Raw genomic sequence first — 23,913 nt, 5'->3', positions numbered from 1 at the left:
TTATAAGAAAAGCATTTGGTATTCTTGGATTTTACAAGTTTTTCCACCAGCCCAGCCACTGCAATAAGCATATTTTATATTTCCCACATTTCACTAAAGAATCTATGCTTTTTGACTGATCAGTTTGCTAGACTTCCAAGTTTAGTGTCACGTGTAAACTTGAAGGTTGTGCCCTTTAAATCCTAGTTCCAGTCATTGGCAATTACTAAAAGCAACAGCCAAGCCAAATAAATGCTACATTGCCTCTGTACTCCACAATTTGAGATTTGTAATAGAAAAAAAATCACATGTGGTTAAACTGCACATTGCTGGATTTTATCAATTGGCATTTTTATACATTTTGGTTTCACCATGTAGAAATTACAGTTGTGTTTGTACATAGTTCCCCCCATTTCAGGGCACCATGATGTTTGGGACACATGGCTTCACAGGTGTTTGTAAGTGCTCAGGTGTGTTTAATTGCCTCCTTAATGCAGGTATAAGAGAGCTCTCAGCACCTAGTCTTTCCTCCAGTCTTTCCATCACCCTTGGAAACTTTTATTGCTGTTTATCAACATGAGGACCAAAGTTGTGCCAATGAACATCAAATAAGCCATTATGAGACTGAGAAACAAGAATAAAACTGTTAAGAGACATCAGCCAAACCTTCAGCATACCAAATCAACTGTTTGGAACATCATTAAGAAGAAAGAGAGCACTGGTGAGCTTGCTAATTGCAAAGGGACTGGCAGGCCAAGGAAGACTTCCACAGCTGATGACGGAAGAATTATCTCTATAATAAAGAAAAATCCCTAAACACCTGTCCGACAGACCAGAAACACTTTTCAGGTGTGGATTTGTCAATGACCACTGTCCGCAGAAGACTTCATGAACAGAAATACAGAGGCTACACTACAAGATGCAAACCGCTGGTTAGCTGCAAAAAATAGGATGGCCAGGTTACAGTTTGCCAAGAAGTACTTAAAAGAGCAACCACAGTTCTGGAAAAAGATGTTGTGCACAGATGAGACGAGGATTAACTTATATCAGAGTGATGGACAGAGCAAAGTATGGAGGAGAGAAGGAACTCCCCAAGATCCAAAGCATACCTCATCTGTAAAACAAGGAGGTGGGGGTGTTATGGCCTGGGCATGTATGGCTGCTGAAGGTACTGGCTCACTTATCTTCATTGATGATACAACTGCTGATGGTAGTAGCATAATGAATTCTGAAGTGGTTTGACACATCCTATCTGCTCAAGTTCAAACAAGTGCCTCAAAACACATTGGCTGGCAATTCATTCTCTAGCAAAACAATGATCCCAAACATACTGCTAAAGCAACAAAGGAGTTTTACAAAGCTAAAAAATGGTCATTTCTTGATTGGCCAAGTCAATCACCTGATCTGAACCCAATTGAGCATGCCTTTTATATGCTAAGAAAACTGAAGGGGACTAGCCCCCAAAACAAGCACAAGCTAAAGATGGCTGCAATACAGGCCTGGCAGAGCATCACCAGAGAAGACACCCAGCAACTGGTGTAATTGTAATTGTAATTGTAAATCTTTATTGTCATTTCCTGAGTATTGGCATACCCAGAGGAAACAAAAAAAACGTTGCTCAACCAGTGTCCATTCAGTTTGCATTAAAAAATAAATAGGAATTAAAATTAAAAAATACATGTCATGAACAAATTTAACACTCTACTAAACATTCAACAGCCGTTCCGACTGGCAGCGGCACAACAGTGGCTCTGCTGCAGTGTGGGGGTTTGTGCGCGATACTTGGCAGGGGGCAAAGTCCATTTAACAGTCTTATAGCCTGTGGGAAGAAGCTGAGGAGCATCCTGCTGGTTTTGCAGCTAATGCTCCTGTACCTCTTCCCAGATGGGAGGATGGAGAAAATGTCATGCGATGGGTGGTAAGGGTCTTTGATGATGGAGATGGCTCTGTTGATACATCTCTTCTTGTATATGTCCAGCAGGAAGGGGAGTGGAGCACCAATAATCCTGCTTGCGGTCTTCACTATCCTGTCCAGTTGGTGCCGTTCGTACGCCTTGCAGCTCCCGAACCAGGAAGTGATGCCGTATGTCAGTGTGCTCTCGACAGTCCCCCTATAAAAAGTCCGTAGGTGTGTGGTGGGGAGGCCTGCTTTACATAGTCTTCGGAGAGGGTGAAGTCGCCCATGAATAGCAGACTTCAAGCAGTCATTGCATGCAAAGGATATGCAACAAAATACTAAACATGACTACTTTAATTTACATTACATAGCCGTGTCCCAAACATGGAGCTCTGAAATGGTGGGACTATATATAAACACTACTGTAATTTCTACATGGCGAAACCAAAATGTATAAAAATGGCCTTTATTGAAATCTGACACTTTAACCACATGTGATTTTTTTTAATACAAATCTCAAATTGTGGAGTAGAGGAGTAGTCTTTGTCTCAAACATTATGGGTGGCACTGTATATTTCCCCAAAGCATTGGAATGTTTCCCAGCAACGTTTAAAATCCTCTGATCTGTAGTTAGCTTGTTTTTGAAAATAGCACAAATTTCAGTCACCAGATATTTGATAGATTCCATCCTTAAGACTCTACAACTTTCTCCATTCTTCCCACAAGAAGTTTCTTGGCATTGTCACCTGGGCCCAGTGCTTTATCAGCAAAGCGAGGCTAGCCTTCCCTGTACCTCCTTTATTTACTAACAATATATTACTAACACTCTCCTCCACCTAGCAGAGCTGGCCCTTACCCTTAACAACTCCTCCTTCCTCTAATTTTCTTCAAATCCAAGGTGTACTTATGGGCACTGGCCTGGGCCCCAGCTATGCCTGCCTCTGTCGGGTACATTGAACAATCACTATTCCAGGCATACACTGGCCCTAACACCGAACTCTAACTCTGCTACATTGACGACAGCATTGGTGCTACCTCCTGCACCCATGCAGAACTCACTGACTTCATTAACTTTACTACTAATTTCCATCCTGCACTTAAATTCACTTGGACCATCTCCGACATCTCCCTACCATTTCTTGATCGCTGTCTCCATCACCGGAGAAAAACTATCAACTCACATTATTATAAACCCACTGACTCCCATGGCTATCTAGACTACACTTCTTCCCACACTGCTTTCTGTAAAGACTCTATCCCTACTCGCAATTCTTCCGTCTATGCCACACCTGCACCCAAGATGAGGTGTTCATTACCAAGTCATCGGAGATGTCCTCAATTTTTAGGGAACGTGGGTTCCCCACTTCCATTATAGATGAGGCGCTCACTCGCGTCTCCTCGATATCCCACAGCTCCATTCTTGCTCCCCCTCCCCCATTCGTAACAGTGCCAGTCCCCCCTGTCCTCACCTTGCACCCCATCAGCCATATTTAAAATGTTTCTATAAGATACCCTCTCATCCTTCTAAATTCCAGTGAATACAAGCCCAGTCGCTCCATTCTTTCAACATATGACATCCCGGGAGTTAACCTCGTGAACCTACGCTGCACTCCCTCAATAGCAAGAACATCCTTCCTCAAATTAGGAGACCAAAACTCCACTCAATACTCCAGGTGTGGTCTCGCCAGGACCCATGATCATACTGCTGGGTCCATAAAAACTCATAAAGGTGCAGAAAAGAACTGCAGATGATGGTTTAAATCGAAGATAGACACAAAATGCTGGAGAGACGGAATGGGTGACGTTTCAGGTCGAAACCCTTCTTCAGACTTATGTCAGAGGAGTGGGAGGTACGTAGATAAGGAAGTGTATAGATAAGGAAGTATAGGGTGTGAAAACAAGACAAAGGGAATGCAGATTAAGGAAAATGTAGAATAGATCATTGTTAGTTGGGAGAAGGTAACAAAGCAAACAGATAAAATGTAGTCGGAGACAGTAAAACTGGTGATAGAACTGGGAAGGGGGAGAGGATGGGGAGTGAGGGAAAGCAAGGGTTGCTTGAAGTTAGAGAAGTCAATATACATACTGCTGGGATGCCAGCTACCCAAGCAAAATATGAGGTGCTGTTCCTCCAATTTGCGCTGGGCCTCACTCTGACAATGGAGGAGGTCCAGACCAGAAAGGCCAGTGTCAGAATGGGAGGAGTTAAAGTGTTCAGCACATAATCCTCCGACATTTTCGCCATGTCCAATGGGATCCCGCCACTAGCCACATCTTCCCATCTTCACCCCTTTCCGCTGAGACCGTTCCCTCCGCAACTCCCTGGTCAACTCGTCCCTTCCCACCTAAACCACCCCCTCCCCAGGTATTCCCCAGCAACTGCAGAAGATGCAACACCTCTCCCAATGCCTCCCCCCTCGACTCTGAATAAGGACCACGACAGTCTTTTCAGGTGAAGTTCACGTTCACTAGCACTTCCTCCAACCTCATTTGCTGTATTAGTGTTCCAGGTGTGGTCTCCTGTATATCGGTGAGACCAAGCGCAGGCTCGTCAACCGTTTTGCTGAACACCTCCGCTCAGTCCGCCAAAACCTACCTGATCTCCAGGTTGCTGAGCACTTTAACTACCCCTCCCATTCCCACACTGACCTTTCTGTCCTCGGTGTCCTCCGTTGTCAGAGTGAGGCCCAGCGCAAATTGGAGGAACAGCAACTCATATTTTGCTTGGGTAGCTTACACCCCAGCAGTATGTATATTGACTTCTCTAACTTCAAGCAACTCTTGCTTTCCCTCTCTCCCCATCCTCTCCCCCTTCCCAGTTCTATCACCAGTCTTACTGTCTCCGACTACATTTTATCTGTTTGCTTTGTTGTTACCTTCTCCCAACTAACAATGATCTATTCTACATTTTCCTTAATCTGCATTCCCTTTGTCTTGTTTTCACACCCTATACTTCCTTATCTATACACTTCCTTATCTACGTACCTCCTAGTCCTCTGACACAAGTCTGAAAAAGGGTTTCGACCCGAAACGTCACCCATTCCGTCTCTCCAGAGATGCTGCCTGTCGCGCTGAGCTAATCCAGCATTTTGTGTCTATCTTCGATTTAAACCATCATCTGCAGTTCTTTTCTGCACCTTTATGGGTTTTTTGTCCATCTGAGATCATCATCTACCTTTGCTTAGATTTTAACACGATACTCCGATGCAAAATAGCCATGCTGTGCCTTAGCCACATCCTCTACCCCAGGGCATTTACATTTTTGGTCTTTGAGCAGCCCCTCATAGAATTTTGTTCAGTACACATCCAAACATAATATTTTGCGATTTCATTTCATCCTTGATGTCAGTCTGTTCAAATGCATTTATTAAGTAAAATTCTTCTTCAAACTTTGTAATCAATTTTGTCTCTGCTGCAGTTTGCACCCTTTGGGTATCCCATCAGCTCTGCCTTTTCTCTGCGATTTCTAAACTTTATATCATGTTTTATTTCCAAGAAATTGCCCCACTTCCATTTCCTCATCTTGTCCTGACTCATTTTCCACAAACTGAGGTCAGCAACTCATCCTGCATCATACCAAATGTAATGATAAAGAAAGCACTCATAATGCACAGCAATAGGCCCTGTGATCAATGTCCCTCCATTCCCTGCACATGCCTATGCCTGTTAAATGTCACTATTGTATCTGCATCCACTACCACCAAATCTGGCAACACGTTCTATTAGGTCTCCACTCAGCCTCTGGCGTTCCAGTGAAAACAATCCAAATTTGTCCTGATGGGGTACTCATTGGGGGTGATCAGCCATGACCACATTGAACGGCGGTGCTGGCTCGAAGGTGCTACTCCTGCACCTATTGTCTTATTGTTAATAGCCCTTAATTCACTCATAAATACATTTCAGGAAACATAGAAACATAGAAATTAGGTGCAGGAGTAGGCCATTCGGCCCTTCGAGCCTGCACCACCATTCAATATGATCATGGCTGATCATCCAACTCAGTATCCCGTACCTGCCTTCTCTCCATACCCTCTGATCCCCTTGGCCACAAGGACCACATCTAACTCCCTCTTAAATATAGCCAATGAACTGGCCTCAACTACCCTCTGTGGCAGAGAGTTGCAGAGATTCACCACTCTCTGTGTGAAAAACTTTAACTGTTTGTACAGTTGAAGCCATCACTATGATTTTTGTATAACTGTAATTAAATGTACTCCTTAACATCCTCCCTACCAGTTGGTAGCCAATAAGGTACACCACCAAATAAAATCAGACTAGGTTGGAAATACTGGCACCTGGCATTTGTGGTCATTACTTGCAGGGGATCAATCCAAGAATTCCTCGATCCATAATTCTGCATTACTTACGTTTAGTTCAGAGAGATGCAGCATGAAAACAGGTAATTCAGCCGAGTCCATGCTGACCATCAATCACTCATTCACACCAGATCCAAGTTATCCCACTTTCTCATCTACTCCCTACACACCAGGGACAATGTTACAGAGATCAATTAACCTACAAACCTTTGGGATGTTTGAGGAAACCAGAGCACCCAGAGGAAACCCACGTATTCAGAGAAATTGCAAACTCCACGTAGACTGCACCCGAGGTCTGGCTGAGAGACAGCTACACCAGTGCAGCCCTACGCATTTCTAGCAATTTGTGTTTTTAATTTGAGATGACCACGATGCACAATTTTCAAATTTGCTAACTTGTATGTTTTCACATCTTCAATATCACATCTCTAAGTGGCAAATTCAAATAATTCACTTACCTATAGTGGGAATAGTGGTTACAATTTCACCCAGTTTAAGTTTGTATAAAATGGTGGTCTTGCCAGCTGCATCCAGTCCCACCATCAGAATGCGCATTTCTTTTTTTCCGAACATACTTTTAAACACAGCGGAGAAAACCGCCCCCATATTTGCAGTGTTTGACAGACACACCCAAGGCACAAATATTTTTCTGAAAGAAAACAATAAAACATGTCAGACACCAAGTGCACATAAAAAAATAGCACAAAATAGATTTGCAATACCACTAAAACATACGACAAACCAGAACAGCTCCTCCAGTAATCGCATATTGAGGGATTCCCCAAACAGCTTAGTCATAATCAGTTATACCCAATGGAAACAGGCCCTTCACCTAGACACAAACCATCAATTCATTATATTTTATATTTATCCTTCCCATAACCCCATCTTATTTCACCCCACATACCCTTCAATGCCTCCACTGAGACTTTACCACTCACCTACCCACTTGGGGGGCAATTAACAGTGGCCAATTTACCCACCAACCCATACATCTTTTGGATGTGGGTTGATAGATATCCATAGCTTGACACCACGTCTTTAGCTCTTATATTCCGCGGTTAGGACATATCAAACAAGAACAAAGATGAATGTTTTTCTATTGCATTTCCATTTTTTTTTTAATGATTTTTTTTTATGATACTGCCTGTAAGGGAAATTCATTTCGTTGTCTCAAATTGAGACAATGACAATAAATTTGAATACAATACAATACAATAGAAACGCAATAGTCGTGGCCTGGATGTCTACCCTTGATCTACTTTAGGCTGTGCACGCCATACGCAAGGTTTCCTCGCAAAATGTTGACCTTGGCTAATGAAGATCCTGCCCATCATAGATTTCTCATGATCTGTATTCTTGAGTAGCCCAGCACAATTATATTTAAGTAAACAAAATACCTTACTTTAGCTTGAACATAATTCATCATAATGCTTATAAATCCAATGAGCACTACCAGAGGAACTAATGGATTGCACCATCAAGGGACTACCCACTGTGTGCACTGGGGACAGGTTTAAACTAAAACCAATTTCAGCCTGTCAGCAGAAATAAGAGCCACATCAAGGAATACATTTCAAGTGTATGTAAGAATAAGATGTCAGCAGTGCTCTAGTCATGGTCACAAGCCCTGATTACATTTCCTATTTGCTGTTTATTCCTCCTCCTCAAATTTCACAGGTCTGGTGGCTTGGAAAGGTGTCAATACTCTTCCATCATTGAATTCTGAAGCTGTTAGGGAACAGCAGCCACAATCAGGTAGACCATTCATCCAAACCAGAACCAAAAATTATTTGCATCCAAATTACAAACAATTAACATACACAATCTTTGCAGGCTACCAGCTCAGTGCAGGAAATTACAACAGATATACCAGGAAAGCTGACAAAACAGTCTACTCTATACACTGCTTTATCCTAGCAGTGTCCTTTTTGTGTGTGCTTTTGAGGACTTAAGTTACTGACAGTTAATTTTATGTTTGTGCCTGTAAAGCTGCAGTAAATGAGAATTTCACTGTTTTGGTGCACATGACAAATAGACATCTTTATACCTGCCTCTCACTGCTCTTTCAGTGGCAATATTTATGTGGCTACTTTGAAGTTTGCAATTGTGTCTCGAGAACAGAAATTAATTTGCCACAGCCGGACTGATTGTGGTGGCAGTGAGCAAAGAAATCTGACAAATAGCCTGAAGAGTTCTGACCCAAAACATCCACAGTTGCAGCCTGACCAGCTGAGACACTGCAGCACTGTGCATCTTTATTTGTAAAACAGTTCTTTGTTTAAGGTTTTAGAATATATTGTTTTCTCAACTTGTTAAAGGCATTTCCCCAAATTACAATAAAGTAGCTTTATTTTGTGTTGCACATCATTAAAGATTACTTACAGCAATCTCACCCATTTGCACTCAAGTACAGTTAAGTGGATTGATATGAATCCTGTAATTCATTAAGGTGTTATAAATTGAATACACTTGTATTTTGTAAATACTGCTTTATATTCCTATTCTGCCAGTTGGCTACACTCTCCTCTTGATAAACCACCATCTCCCCATCAAGTTGTCATGCATCCAACCCAATTCATCCTTCAGTTTAGTGATACAATTGCAAGTTATTATCTTAGTTCATTAACTGATTTGCCCGTTATTGTAATTAACTGCAGATCCATGGACATGAGGAATTCACCCCTGTTCAAGACATAATTGAAAATTCTGAAGTTACATTGCTGGGTGCTCTTCACTGTACACGGACTAAATATTACATGCTTCAATGACATTCTAGTGGCAACACGATACATCAACATAAGAGCCTCTGGGATAGTATTTCCACGTCATCAGTGCATCAAATTTCCTTTGGGTCTTCATAAAGTATTCATTGATACCAAAATGTTTGCCTAGAATTATGGTAAAGGGATACAAGGGTGGGTCTTAGTAGTGCAATTTTTTCCTGAGTTGTGCATAAAACGAGGCAAATATTATTTTTTCCATGTTGTTTGCCAAGTTTAGAAAGGCACATTTATAATAATTGAGATATCTTCAGCGTGAAGGTGGTGGTAATTTTAAAAGGCTTCAATTCTGAAGCAATTACAAAATTGAACCAGTCAACACTTCTATACTCATGAAGAACTCAAAACTAAAGCGTGCAGCAGAAAACATTCATCAATCAATTCATTACATTGAGATAAAGCTGTTTTATGTTATCTGCAGGAACAACACATAAGTGGTTTCAAGAGATTTCATATTTTTTCTCTGCAAGTGGTATGATAGTTTAACTAAAAGGAAAAATTGCAGTAACGGGGAAAAGAGGTGGGTGAGCCCTTTCAAAGTGAAGGCATGGACAGTAAGGAGGCAGAGAATTCAGAGACTCACAACTCTGTGTGAAAAAGTTCATTTACATGACACTGCTGTGTCCCAAACATTATGGTGCCCTGGGGGGGGGGGGGGGGGGGGGGGGGGGGGGGGGGGGGGGGGGGGGGACACGGACAGGACACTATGTATAAACGCTGCTGTAATTTCTACATGGTGAAACCAGAATGTATAAAAATACCCTTTATTAAAATAGGACAATGCGCACTTTAACCGCATGTGATTTTTTTCTAATACAAATCTCAAATTGTGGAGTACAGAGGCAATAAAATAAATGATGCGTCTTTGTCCCAAACATTATGGAGGGCACTGTGAATCCAAAATGTTAAACTAATTGCACTGCAACTGGCTTCTGGACTTCTTCACTGGCAGACCCGTCATTTAGAATTGAGCAGTACATTTCCTCCACCCTGACCCTCAAAACTGGTGCTTCTTAGTCCCTTGCTCTTTTCCCTATACACCCACGACTGCAGGCCAAGTCAATGCCAACAATCCTCACATTCATCAATGATGCCGTTGGCCAGATGAGATTGATGAGGTGTATACATGAAAGTGACCTTGACTCATGGTGTCAGGACAATAACCCAACCTTAGTAACAGTATGAAAACAGGTCCTTCAACCCACCAGATCCACGCCAACCATCGATCACCATTCACACTTTTTCTTTGTTATTTCACTTTCCTGACACATTAAAGGCGCTTTTTTTACAAAGGCTAATTAACCTACAACCCACACGTCTTTGGGACGTGGGAGGAAACCAGAGCCCTCATCAATGGCTCTACAATACAAATGATCGATAGCTTCAAGTTCCTAGACAGCTATATCACCAGCTATCTAAGCTGGTCTCTTAATAACCAATGCAGCGGTGAAAAAAGGGCATCAGTTTATTTTATATCTTAGGTGGTTTGAAAGCTTTGGCATGTCCTTGAGGATATTCTTGAGCTTCTACAGATGTGCTTGAGAAACTATTCTGATAGGATGTATCGCAACATGGTAGGGCAACCACTATGCTCCTGATCACCTGAACCCACAGAGAATGTGAACACAGCTCAGTCTATCACAGGCTCGTCACTTCTTTCCATCCAGTCCATCTTCATGGTACATTGCATACTTCCCTGATGGAAGTATCGTCAATGTTGCCTGTCACTCTGGCCAGTCCTTTTTCCTCTATTCTATCTTCGGGGTGAAAATAAATGACCTTGAACATCCCTACTTAGCAGCTTCTTCTGTTGTATTTATCACCACTATTCCTATACTGTTTGATCTGTGAGCTTGATGCAAACAAAACATTTCACTGCACTCTGGTGTATAAGGAAATGAATTAATCTAATCAGATAACTTCAAATTTAGGACTCAATTCACAAAACTATCCACACAACTGACCTTCAAGTGCAGTCTGATTGGACCCTCCCATTTGCCCAAACAATCTATACTAAAACATACTTAACATGATCAGACATTTGAATATTGTACTTTAGCAGGCCTCGCATTTAAAGCACCCAGAGACAGGAAATTGCTAGGACTCTCAACTGAAGCAATTCTGGGGGAAACCTTAAGCAGATTTTTCACCTCATCCTTTCCAACAACGTGCCTGTCTACCATAACAAATTGTGGTGGTGTGACAAATTCAAATATTTATCAATTGGGACAACCTACATTTAAACACCATAGATTATTAATGCTAGAATCAATAAAAACAAGTTACACACTGCTGGAGGAACAACCAGAGGTTAGGGCTGTGCAGAAGTAGCTCAATGACAAATCTTCAAGGGGGGTGTAAGCTTTTCTTGTGCTACGAGATCAAGCAGAGTATGATTCAATACATCAGCATGACTGTGCACTTCACGTGAACAAGGAACTTCACTGCACATGTGTGTATGAGAATAAACTATTCAATCACAACAAGAGCTGAAGTAGGAGGGACATTTTTATTCTCAGAACGAGAGCCGAGCAAGAAAGCTAATACATTGGGAATACTTAAATATGAAATCTGATAACATTAATGGCTTTATTGAAAATGAAAGGCAAGCAGGAGCAGAGTGGTTGCAGAAGAGGAACAGACTTTTACAAATAGCAACAAAAGAGAACGCAAAGTACTGGTGTAAAATTAAAAAAACATTTAAACATAGGGAAAAGGAAATAATATTTTATTTTTCAAAATAAATTTGAGATATATGAATAACATTGGAAGTATACAATATAGTAGCTGAAACAAGAAAATTGGTATTGGATAATTGATTTCTGATCAAAATATGTTCAAGAGGGAGAATGCACGATAGAAAAAGATTGTACAGATGAACCATTGAAACATAGTCCGATGCAAAGTCAGATTGCTTCACAGCTTGGTCTGGTTCAGCTCAGCTCAGCCTCAGACTGCAAGAAATTATAATGGGGTTGTGGATGAAACTTAGGCCATCACACAGACCAGACTCCCCACTGTCGACTCCATCCACACTTCAAACTGCCTTGGAAAAGCAGCTAACATAAAGTGCTGGAGTAACTCAGTGGGTCAGGCAGCATCTATGGGGAACATTGGGTTTTGGGACGGGACCCTTCTGCAGACAGATTCTTAGCATTGAGAAATACTCAATCATAAGACACACATAATATAAATTAAATATCAATGTCAAAAGGGGGAAATCATTTCTAAAATCAAATAAGCTTAAAGGGGAAGCAAAGAAATTTGAGGAACAGTGATAAACCAATGGAAATTGAAATAGGAAATTTACAAACCAAGTATACGTGAAGAAAATATAAAAAAGTAATACTTGCTCTTATGAATCAGTAAAACTAGAAGTTAAATATTTAATGAAGTGGAGGAGACTAATGGTAAAAGAAAGGATAATGAAGAAAATAATTTAAATACCTTGTACTACATTTTCCTCAAATAATGGGAAGCATCCCATCTTTCCAGTGAATGGATCATTGTTATTTGTAACAATTATACCAATATTATAACAGTGTTACTTAACTGTCTTTAAATATGTACATTTTGGCAGAACACCAGACGGACAAATCTCATTGTGTAGGTAGAAACTGCAGCTGCTGATTTACACCGAAGACAGACACGAAATGCTGCCGTTACTCAGTGGGTCAGGCAGCATCTCTGGGGAAAAAGAATGTGCGATGTTTTGGGTATGAAGGGTCATGAACTTTGAAATGCTGCCCGACCCAATGTGTTATCTTGGTTTACAATAGATATGTTACTTGTTAGCCATGGATAATCTTGGAATTTATAAGCAGAGATATTAGATATTGTGAATTAATTAAGACAATTTGCACGAAAAGTTGCATTTAGCCTAGTAATGTCTTTATTTCCAGCAGGTTAAGGTGGCTGGACATATACACTGCAAAACATTGCATAAATTCAAGCACTACATTCAGTTACATCTAATCATTTGATATTGTACACCGTTCATATTTACTTTATGTAAACTAGCTCTCATCCACAAATCTCGCCATGGTCTCAGATCGCAGGTAAGTGGGACTAGCATAGATCGGACAGCTTAATTTGCATAGCAAGTTGGGCCATAGGGCCAGTTTCCGTGCTGTATGGGTTTATCTGAAAGATGCAGAAACAAGGAACTACAAACTGAAGAAGGGGTTTGGCCCGAAATGTTGCCTATTTCATTTGTTCCATAGATGCACTTTTGTCTACACCGGAGCTACTAATGGCAGTTTACCAAGGAAAGACAAAATGCTGGAGTAACTCTGAGGGGCCCCAACCCAAAACGTCACCTATCCATGTTCTTCGGAGATGCTACCGGACCAGTGCTGAGCTACACCAACATTTTGTGTCTATCTGAAAGTTAACTAATATTCCCAGACACACAGAAACAAGCATCAATCCGAATGAGTGTTCATCATAGAAATAGCAAGTTCAAGTCACAGGTTCTGCATAGTACAGAGACCAGAGATAAGTGTCCATGCCCATCTTATTATCAGCAGTCAATCTCTATAAATACTTTGTACACTACCACATTCTACCATCTTAGACTAAGGTTTATTGTTGTCATGTGTACCAAGGTATAGCAAAAAGCTGATGATGGGAGATAAGAGGGAGGAGGTCAGTGGACCTCCAAAGCCAGTTCTACCATTAAATAAGATCATAGCTAATACGATTATAACATCAACTGAGCATTCATGTTTTTCAGGTGTAGTCATTGCCCAAGGGATGAGTGCATCTTCATCTTAGCAAAACCAGTAGTGTAAAGTACAGTTTGCTGAATTGCTGGAGTTTGCAAACCAGAAACATGATTTATGTTGACGTGGTAACCGACTGCCTGCCCATATCCATGAAACCATTATGGTGGAATGTACAGGCATGCACATAATGCTGGCTGAAGAAGAGGAAGCAGAGTAAATTATGTGCTGCTCAGGATGAGTACACAGTGTTCTTTGCTTTACTTTGCCTTACATTACAGCATTAAAGCCAGAATCTGCATGAAATAAGATTATCAGGCCGATGTCAGAGAAAGAAGAGTCTACCAGAGATGCGAGACCATAGAAAATGAGAAGCTCCAATCACTGCGTCATCTTCAAGTTAAGATTTGGTATGGAAACAGGCCTTCCGGCCCACCAGCCCACGCCGAGTCGTTCACGCTAGTTCTACATTGTCCCACTTTCTCATCCATTCCCTAACACATTGGGCAATGTTACAGTAGAAAATTAAGCTATAACTTGCACGTCTTTGGGATGTGGGAGAAAACCAGAGCACCTGGAGGAAACCCACGTAGTCACAGGGAGATCATGCAAACTCCACACAGACAGCACCGGAGGTCTGGATCGAAGGTGTGAGGCAGTAGCTCTACTAGTTGTGTTACAAAACTAGCCAAACACAAGGAATTTAAACGGATAATTCCTTGAAACTGAGGGAAATAAAACTATCCTGGAAGCAAAGAAAGAATAACCTTGAACACTTCCAATAGTTCACATCAAAAAATAGAAACAAGCAAAGAAACTACATTTCTAAGCAGAGTAAAGTGTATGAATGATTCAATTTTGAAAACCTTGATTGTTCTACAAAGGCCAAATAAGGAAATGATGCCCTCACATTTCGAAATATATCAGCTGACTGCTCACATGATATCCAGTTTTATTTCTTCCCATATTAATTTTAAATGTAGCAATCCATAGCCCCACCTCACCCAGACATTGCACAAGCAAATACGAATGGATTCCTGATTAATGCTTATTGACTTAAAACACTGTCTGACCAAGTATTTTTTAGCATTTTGCTTTACTAAATGCAATCCTTAATCCTGGAGAAATTCGCTCATTCCCATAGCAAAAATATCACCCTTATCACAAATGTCTATAATTAAAGATAAATTAGATATCTAGATTATTTCAAGGGAAACACTCTTCCTATATTATTATTAAAAATGATAAAAAACAGAAAATGCTGCATCTGTGGAAAGAGAACAGTTAACATTTCATAACAAAAGCCCTTCATCACAATCTGTTGACATTGGACGCAGTCTGAAACTTTAACTCCCTGCCCACACAGATGCAACTTCATCTGCAGAATGTTGAGATATTTCAGGGGTGTTTTTCATATTTCTATCATCTGCGGTTTGATCTTCAAAAAGGAAAATATGCAGTAATCATAGTTTTACTGTAGCAAATGGGGGAGGGGAAAAGAGAATAAAAAGAATAAATACGTTCCATCAAAAGAAGCATGGTGTAGTTCTCAAAAGTCCACAGCCCCCCAGATGCAACGAACAGCCTGCATTCTAAACTTCCATCAGTTCAACCATTACCAAAATGGCAATTGGAGAAGAATTCCGACTTGCATTAATGCCTTTTTTAAAAACTGCTTTACATGTGATTCTTGCACTTATTTGAAAGGAGACTGTCCAAGCATATTTTACTTGCAAACCATTACATTGTTTCCTTTTATAAAAGAGCGAAAAAGAACAAAAGAGGACTGGAGGTCGAAAGATATCAATTATAAATAAGGCAGAAACCTTTTGGCTCACTCGTAACAGCGCGTCAATTACATCATCTCCCGTTTTGGGAAGATATATTTATGATGTAACATAGATGATACAAATATTAGGAAGGTGTAGTCAGCTAATAGGTTACATCTCAAATTGGAATTAGATTATGAGAAAGAGTTTAATGACAAACAGATTGCATACACTGGAACCAGTTTAAGTTGTCAAAATCATTTTTTTTTAAAACTTAACGCAAGATTGGAAGTTGCAATCAGCTGTAAAGCTATCAGGTTAAATTGTTGTTACTCCTTACCTTCGGATTCTGAAAGCCTACATTCAGACGTCCATTGCATTATTTATGATTTAGAAAAATGCACATGGACATCCAAAATGAGCTAGTAGCTTTGCACCAGTAGTATAACTATTATGAAGAGCTGAGGGGACGGTAGAAAGAGGGAAAAAAAAAATCACCAGACCACTGAGAGCTTATTTTACGTTTAGCCAGTTATTAGCAGACATTTTAAGATAACAGTTGATACATTACCAGCATTCACTGGATCTTAACAAAGGGTTTCATTATGATTTTAATTTAATATCAACAAATCTGTACACAAGTAATCTAGATTTTAGAATGGGAATAGGATGAGTAAAATGATCAATGCAAAATCCAGAATATCTTGAAATGGATGTTAATGCTGTAAGATCTGATAACGACCCCATCGAACTACTTAAAATAGATTATTTCCTAATATACCAGTCAATATTCATCTGTCAATCAACATTAAAAAAATTCTAGCATGTTATTATTTCTTGATCATCTGGCCCCGTAACGGCACTAGATTAGCAACTGCAATTTCTCAATAATTAGACATAAATAATAGATTCAGACTAGTTTATTGTCGTATACACCTTGGTGCAAAGAAATTCCTTGTTCAAATGAAGTTCACATTGTAGACAGTACACATACAGTAATTATGAATTGATTTGAAAGAAGCAGTATGGAAATAGGCCCTTCGGCCCAACCATGTTTTACGTTATCCTACTCTCTCTTCCACTCCCAACACGCTAGGGACAATTTACAGGGAGCAATTAAATTACAAACCCACGTCTTTGGGATGTAGGAGGAAACCCACGCGGTCACAGGAACAATGTGCAAACTCCACACAGACAGCACCCATGGTCAGGATTGAACCGGGGTCTCTTGCCATATGAGGTGACAGCTCTACCAGCTGTCAATAACTACCCCTCAACAATAAATACAGTGATGAATGCAAAAATGCAGATTTGGTACAAGATAGTAGCCCAAAATATGTTAAATGGACAATAAAAAAATAACTGAAAGATACGACACCTCTGGAAGTGGATGTGAAAGAGGTGATTGGTTCAAAAGCCTGACAGCACTATGTAGGCAATAATATTGAGCCATGGGGCATACTGATCCTGCACTAGGCAGAGGAAGAATTCGTCATGTGCTTTAATCCTGGTTTCAATACTGATCTGTGGAATTCTGCGTAACAGAAGAATGCTGTTCGACCCATTGAACAAGTTAGCATGGACACAACATCCAATTAGTTGTACTTTCGTACGGTTTTGCTTTTAGTAGATGGTCAATTCTATACTGGAAATGGTTCCGAACAATCCTTCCATCAATTTAAGGCCAACATATTTCAGTCTGCACACATCATATTTTACTCTGGTCTTTCATCTGGTTCTTATAAAATTCAATTCCTTGGCAGCATATGAAAGCCAAAAGCAATATATTTTCCTGCAACTTAATACCTTATCAACCTGTTCACAAAAATGCATGTTTCTTTCTCAGCAAACACCTTAGAATAATTGTACAATGTATGGTTGACTTGCAACCTAGTGATTAGGATGCAGCAGTCATTAGTGTAGCCACAGTTGGATTCTTCATTAAGGAACTAAATGCACTAGGGCCCTTTCCCTTGCAAGAATGATGGTCTATAGGGTGATTTCACGAAAGGTCACTGGAGCGTAGATCCGCACCCACGTGACCGAAAATCTGAAGTGGAGTACATGCTATACATCCGGTACATGTTAGTGAATGGGAAAACACGCACTTTCACACCCGTTAAAAACATCGAAAACGGCCAGCTTTTGAGCTGCAATTTACTGTGCCAGTCGGGGTGACCGTGAGGCACAGCTACCTAAATTTACAGTCTAAAAAAAAGATAGAAACTAAGGTAAATTCAAGAGGGAGCTGAAGGTGCAAATCCAGCGGAAGTGACCAGCGGACATTTGCCGTGGAGATTTAAAGATACAAAATATCGGGAATTATCGCGTTTGCTCGCTGCATTTCATCAAAAGCAAGTAAACTATCAATGCGTTTTGAAATAAATTCAATAATTCAATGCGTTTTGAAATAAATTCAATAAATTCAAAACGCATTGATAGTTTACGATTATTTAAATGGTAAATGGAGCTTCAGAAGCGTTTTCATTTTGCATGTTAAACCCCACCTGAGAACCATGGGCGATTTTGCAATTTTACTGACGGATTTTTCACTTTTAAAACTTTTCATATAACAAATGAATAAAGATAAAAAAGTCAATAATGCCTTGCTTTTGATGAAATGCAGCGAGCAAACGTGATAATTCCCGATATTTTGGATCTTTAAATCTCCACGGCAAATATCCGCTGGATTTGCACCTTCAGCTCCCTCTCGAATTTACCTTAGTTTCTATCTTTTTTTTGGACTGTAAATTTAGGTAGCTGTGCCTCACGGTCACCCCGACTGGTACAGTAAATTGCAGCTCAAAAACTGGCCGTTTTCGATGTTTTTAACGGGTGTGAAAGTGCGTGTTTTCCCATTCACTAACATGTACCGGATGTATAGCATGTACTCCACTTCAGATTTTCGGCCACATGGGTGCGGGTGACCTTTCGTGAAATCACCCTATAGAGGATATTTCCACATGTGGAGAAATCAAAGTTTGCAAATCTAAGATGAACATTTTTTTTAGAAAAGAATGGTTACAACTCAAAATCACATGGCAATAGTTGAATCACATAAGATTATCTCAGAGTTTAAATATTTAAAGTGAACCAAGAAGAACATAAAGGAACAGGAGGTTCTGTGGATGCAACAAGTTAAAATTAAGCCAAGTAAGGCCACTGTTGGGGAGCATAACACGAGATGGTGTAAATTCCTACTATATTGGAAAATATCCAGGTAAACATATACTGAAATGCATTCTCCTTGACCCGAAGGTGGTATAATCACAGCAATGACCAGTTTACCAGTGAACTATTCCCATTGCTTCACTATATATTTGTATCTGTAATTATGATGTGGCAGAAACCACATATCGTTAAAGGGATTGGTACAAGGTGCTAGTGGTGGAATATCTGGAGATTGGGGAATTCAGTTGATTCTCGGCTGAAAAAGTTCAAAACTTACATGAAGAATATAATTATAGCTGATTCCAATGTCACTGAGTAGCATTTAAGAGCTGACCATTACAAAACTCCCACATTAACTGCTAATATACTGCTATTATCCGTGGGGGGGGTAAATAAATAGAAAACAAAAAGCAACAGGATTGGATTGACAAGCTGCAATTAGTGAAGGGGATCACAAACGTTTACAACATAGTTGGCTCAGGGAACGAAATGTAACATTTCCAAGTTTGTTGAGGACACAAATCCAAGTAGAAATGCAATGAGGAGAAGCTAAGATGCAACATGACAGTTAGGTGTACAATTGGAAACAAAGTTCAGTAAATTGTAGATTTTTTTTTAAATAAATGGTAAAAGACTGGAAAATACTGCATTCAAAGAGTGTCCTAATAAACAAATCACTAAAAGTAGCAAAATCATCACTGCAACAGGATTTGAGAACTAGGACAGAATTGTTTCACTACAATTTTAAAGGGTCGTGGCAAGACCATACCTAGAGTATGGTGTCAAATTTTGGTCTCCTCACTCCAAAAGAAGGATAGACCTGCCACAAAGTTTCTCAAAATGAAGGTTCTCCAAACTGATTACTGGAATTGTTGATCTGTCCTATAAAGAGATCGATCTGGCCTCCATTTAGTGTTTCGAAGAATTTGATTTCACTGAAACATACAAAATTCTGAGTGGGATGAATGGCGCAGATACAGTGGGAGGTGCTTTTATTGACAAGGCTACCCAAAACCTGGGGACCATATTGTTATTTGTAGTAATTCAGCATGGAAACAGACCCTCCATGGCAATTAAGATATTTTTTTTATTTTCTAACACCAAATGCAATGAATGCTCACACAGATATTAAATTTAAACTAAAACAGATATCCAAAACATTAGAGAAATCAGTGACACTAAGATTCAAGGTGAAAGGGGCAAATATACAAGACTGGATTTTATTTTACAGATTGGCAGGTGTCTGGAACGTGGTGCGGTGCCAGTGATGGTGGTGGTGTCAGATACAATATTGCCGTAAAAAGAGGTTTTTACATGGGCACATGGATGTGCAGGGAATGCTAGGATGTGATCAAGTGCAGGCAGAGGAGATCAGTTCAAGAGTCGTTAAATGTAACAACAGAACAATGAAATTCATTCTTTAAACTGGCACTGGAGCCAGCTCAAATCCACCATCCTTGATACCTGCAAAACCATCCTTGGGTGCAAGTCCAGAAAATACCAGGACTGGTTTGACAAGAACGACACAGAGATAGAACAGCTCATCTCCATGAAAAGGAAAGCCTTTCATGCCTGGCAAAATGATGTAACCTGCAAGGCCAAAAGAGCGGCTCAATCCAGAGCTAAGGAGGACGTCCAGAGCCAGGTGAGGGAGCTTAAGAACTCTTGGTGGACAGAAAAGGCTCTAGAAATCCAGACTGGCAGACTCGGGTGACACCAGAAGGTTCTTCAGTGCTACTAAGGCCATCTATGGTGAAGGACAATGAGTCCATTAACGCCTGATGGAAGGAGCACTTCCAGGAACTCCTCAACCGTGACAGCACAACTGAACCAGGAACAACCCACCACATCCCCAGAGTCCCATCAGAGAAGACATGGAAGAACCTCCCACTATGAACGAGGTTCAAGTTGCCATTAAGAGCTTTAAGAACAACAAGGCCACCGGTCCAGATGGGATCCCAGCTGAGATCTTAAAAGGAAGGTGTACCGGAGCTCCTGTACCACATCCACACCCTACTCCACAAGGTCTGGGAAAAAGAGGAACTTCCCACAGAACTCAGGGATGTTCTAATAGTGACCAGTTTCAAGAAGGGGGACAAGGCTGAATGTGGAAACTACAGGGGAATCTCGCTTCTGTCAACAACAGGTAAAGCCCTTGCTCGTGTCCTCGCAAACTGACTTCTACCACTGTCTGAGGAGGTCACAGTGTGGCTTCCGCCCATCCAGATACAGCAAACATGATTCACAGCACGCCAACTCAAGGAAAAATGCTGTGCCTAAAGGCAGCCTTTGTACATGGCCGACATGGCTTTTGACTCGGTATACCCCCAGGTTCTTTGGAGGCACCTGAGAGCCCTGGAACAATACCATCAGAGATCCTTACGAAAGATTCTGAGGATCAGCTGGGATGGCAAACGCACCAACATCTTTTTGGAGGAAGCCAACATGACCAGCATCACCACCACAATAATGCAGCACCAACTTCGATTGGCTGGCCATGTCATCCGCATGTACAACACACCTCCCTAAACAAATCCTGTACTCTCAATTGAAGGAAGGTTGGCGAGCTCCCGGCGGGCCAAAGAAAAGCTTCAAGGACATCAAGAACAGTCTGAAGAAATTCCACATAACATCGAGCAACTGGGAGCACATTGCACTGGACAGGCACTCCTGGAGGAATGAGCTGCATGTCATGAAACGGAACTACTCTGTGACGCAGAGACAAGGCATCAGCACCATAAGGAGAGACAGAGGAGGCCCGGTGACTACCAACCACTGCAAGTCTCCATTGCCCACGTTGCACCAAGACAGTCCTAATCGTTTTGAATGACCACCAATGATGACTGTGTACAGCATGGACTGAAAGGCCCATTCCTGTGCTGTACTATTCAATGTCAATGCTGGAACATTGACCCCAATCTTATTGAATAGATAAACAACTTTCTCCCCCCCCCCCCCATTCAGGTTTATTAATTTACGATGATCAGAAACAAATAACGGGTGGGAGGCAAAATTCTTTAATACTTAAAGCCCATTTTATAATAAAGCCACAGCACCCCCCTCCTCCTCCTCTACACCCTTTCCCCCACCCTCTCTCCAAAATTCCCTGCTCCCGCTTCCTTCCCCTTTCAATCCTCTGCCCTTCCTTTTTGCCCACCCTTCATCACTCCAGCCTCTATTCTTCCTCTCCCCTCCGTCATCCCTACTCCCATTTCCTCCACTTGCCCCTTTCTGCCCCCCCCCCCCCCCCTTCATCCCATTACCACCTTCCCGTTCCCATCAACAACCCCTTTACCACACCACTCCTACACCGTTACCCTTTATAACTACCACTATTTACCTTAACTTAGGGCCTAAGTTAAGTTACCTTAACTTAGGGCCTACCTTAGCAGCAGACACATAATGTGAATCTACTAAGATGCCCACTTCTTGGTGAACATTGCTGCCTGGAAGATATAGCGGTGGCAAACGAGAAGGCTCTCCACTGTGCAAGAGCCTGGCCCAACGTTTGAAACATAGATGATGGACACAAAATACCTTAACTGCCACCCTCTTTATCATGTCCCTTCATCACCTCGTCTTGTCATCTGTCCCCCCATTCACCACCCTCCTCCCCGTCACACCCTGTACCAACCCCCCTCGCTGTAACCCCCTCCCCCATCACCCCCTTTATCGACGCATCGAAGGGCCGAATGGCCTACTCCTGCACCTGTTGTCTATTGTCTCCCCATCACCCTCTTTACCATCCGCCCCTCACAAGCCCCTTCACCATCCCATCTGCCGCCCTTCCCTGTCACCCCGTTTTCCAACCCCCTTCCCGTCACCCGCTTTACCAACTCCCCTAACCGTTACCCCCTTTACCACACCTTCCCGTCAACCACTTCATCATCCACCTAACACGGCCCCCTATGCTGTCACCGCACCACCTCCTCTTTCCACCCCTTCTTCCTTCACTGCAATCCCTCTTTACCACCCTCCTTCAATGTCACCGCTTTACCACCCCTTTACTTCTCCCCTTTCCCAATTTTACCACCATCCCCTCCTCCTCCTCACTGCACCATCACCTTCCATTTCCCCTCTCCCCCCCCCCCATCTTTACCATCACCCACCACCACCCGCTTTCCCTCTCCGTATCTCCTCCCCCCCTCCTCCTGATCTCCTCTCCCCGCCTCTCTACCCTACCCTCATCTCTTCTCCCATTCTCTACCTCTTCTCCTCCTACTCTCCCCCCCCCTCTCTACCCCTACCCTCATCTCTTCTCCCATTCTCTACCCCTCCTCCCCCTCCCTCCTCATCTCTTCTCCCATTCTCTACCCCTCCTACCCTCCTCCCCCACCCTCATCATCTCTTCTCACATTCTCTACCCCTCCTCCCCCCTACGCTCCTCATCTCTTCTCCCATTCTCTCCCCCCTCCTCTTCCTCCTCCAACAAGAGAACCGTTCTACTTCTACAACACAAGATGGCGGCTCTCCAACCCGCACCCTCCCTCTTCCTCCCCCCCTCCTTCCTCTCCAAGACACGAACAGCATCGAGTTCCCCTCTCCTCCCCTCCGAGCAAAAAATAAACCAAACCACAACCATGTAGGTAACTCGCGGAGAGCCGATGCCTGCCTGCCTGCCTGCCTGCACCGTGTGTGTGTGTGTGTGTGCGGGGAATGGCGGGCGGGCGAATGGCCGCGGCCTTGTGCTATCCGCAGCCCCGCCCGGCCCGGCCATCATTAAAAGTATTTCTCTCTCTTATTAAAACGGCTCACCTCGAAGCGGGCGTCGTCGGGGCCGTGTGCGTGTTGGTTTTCTCCTCACGGCGCTCGGTGTGTGGAGATTATAACGGGGAGGTGATAACGGGAAGGTGATGGCCGACGAGCGGGCGCCGCTCGAGCTCCTCTCGCGCTCTCTCTCTCTCTCTCGGTGGCCCGCGCGCGCGCGCTCTCTCGCTCTGCCTGCGCCAGTGATGGTGATGGTGAGCGAGCGAGCGCCACGTCAGGTGGAGCGCGCACGGGCACGCGCGGAGAGGGGGAGGGGTGTGTGTGTGTGTGGCGGGGTGACGTCATGCCCAGGGACGTCGCGGGGGCGAGCGGCGTCCTGACGTCAGACACATCAGTACGGGAGGGGGGGGGGGAGGAGGAGGAGGAGGGGGAGGAGGGGGAGGAGGGGGAGGAGGAGGGGGGAGGAGGGAGGGAGGAGGGAGGAGGAGGAGGAGGAGGGAGGAGGAGGGGGAGGGGGAGGGAGGAGGGGGGAGGAGGAGGGAGGAGGAGAGGAGGGGAGGGAGGAGG

General features: G+C 42.5%; 1 protein-coding gene across 1 annotated transcript in view; it reads right to left on the bottom strand.

Moving 5' to 3' along the window:
* LOC129715047 (ADP-ribosylation factor 1) overlaps positions 1–23,584 on the bottom strand; it is a 41,639-nt gene extending 18,055 nt beyond the window's left edge. Inside the window, exons 1-2 of the mRNA XM_055664880.1 lie at positions 23,395–23,584; positions 6,651–6,841 (exon numbers count right to left, since the gene is read on the bottom strand). Of these exons, the coding sequence (XP_055520855.1) occupies positions 6,651–6,798 (148 nt within the window). The 5' untranslated portion in view covers positions 6,799–6,841; positions 23,395–23,584. The remainder of the gene's footprint in view (positions 1–6,650; positions 6,842–23,394) is intronic.
* Positions 23,585–23,913: the final 329 nt, after the last annotated feature.

Source organism: Leucoraja erinacea, chromosome 49 (assembly GCF_028641065.1).
Source record: "Leucoraja erinacea ecotype New England chromosome 49, Leri_hhj_1, whole genome shotgun sequence".
Lineage (NCBI taxonomy): Eukaryota > Metazoa > Chordata > Chondrichthyes > Rajiformes > Rajidae > Leucoraja > Leucoraja erinaceus.
The sequence above is the reverse complement of the archived record's forward strand: the minus strand, read 5'-3'. Positions and strand labels throughout refer to the sequence as shown.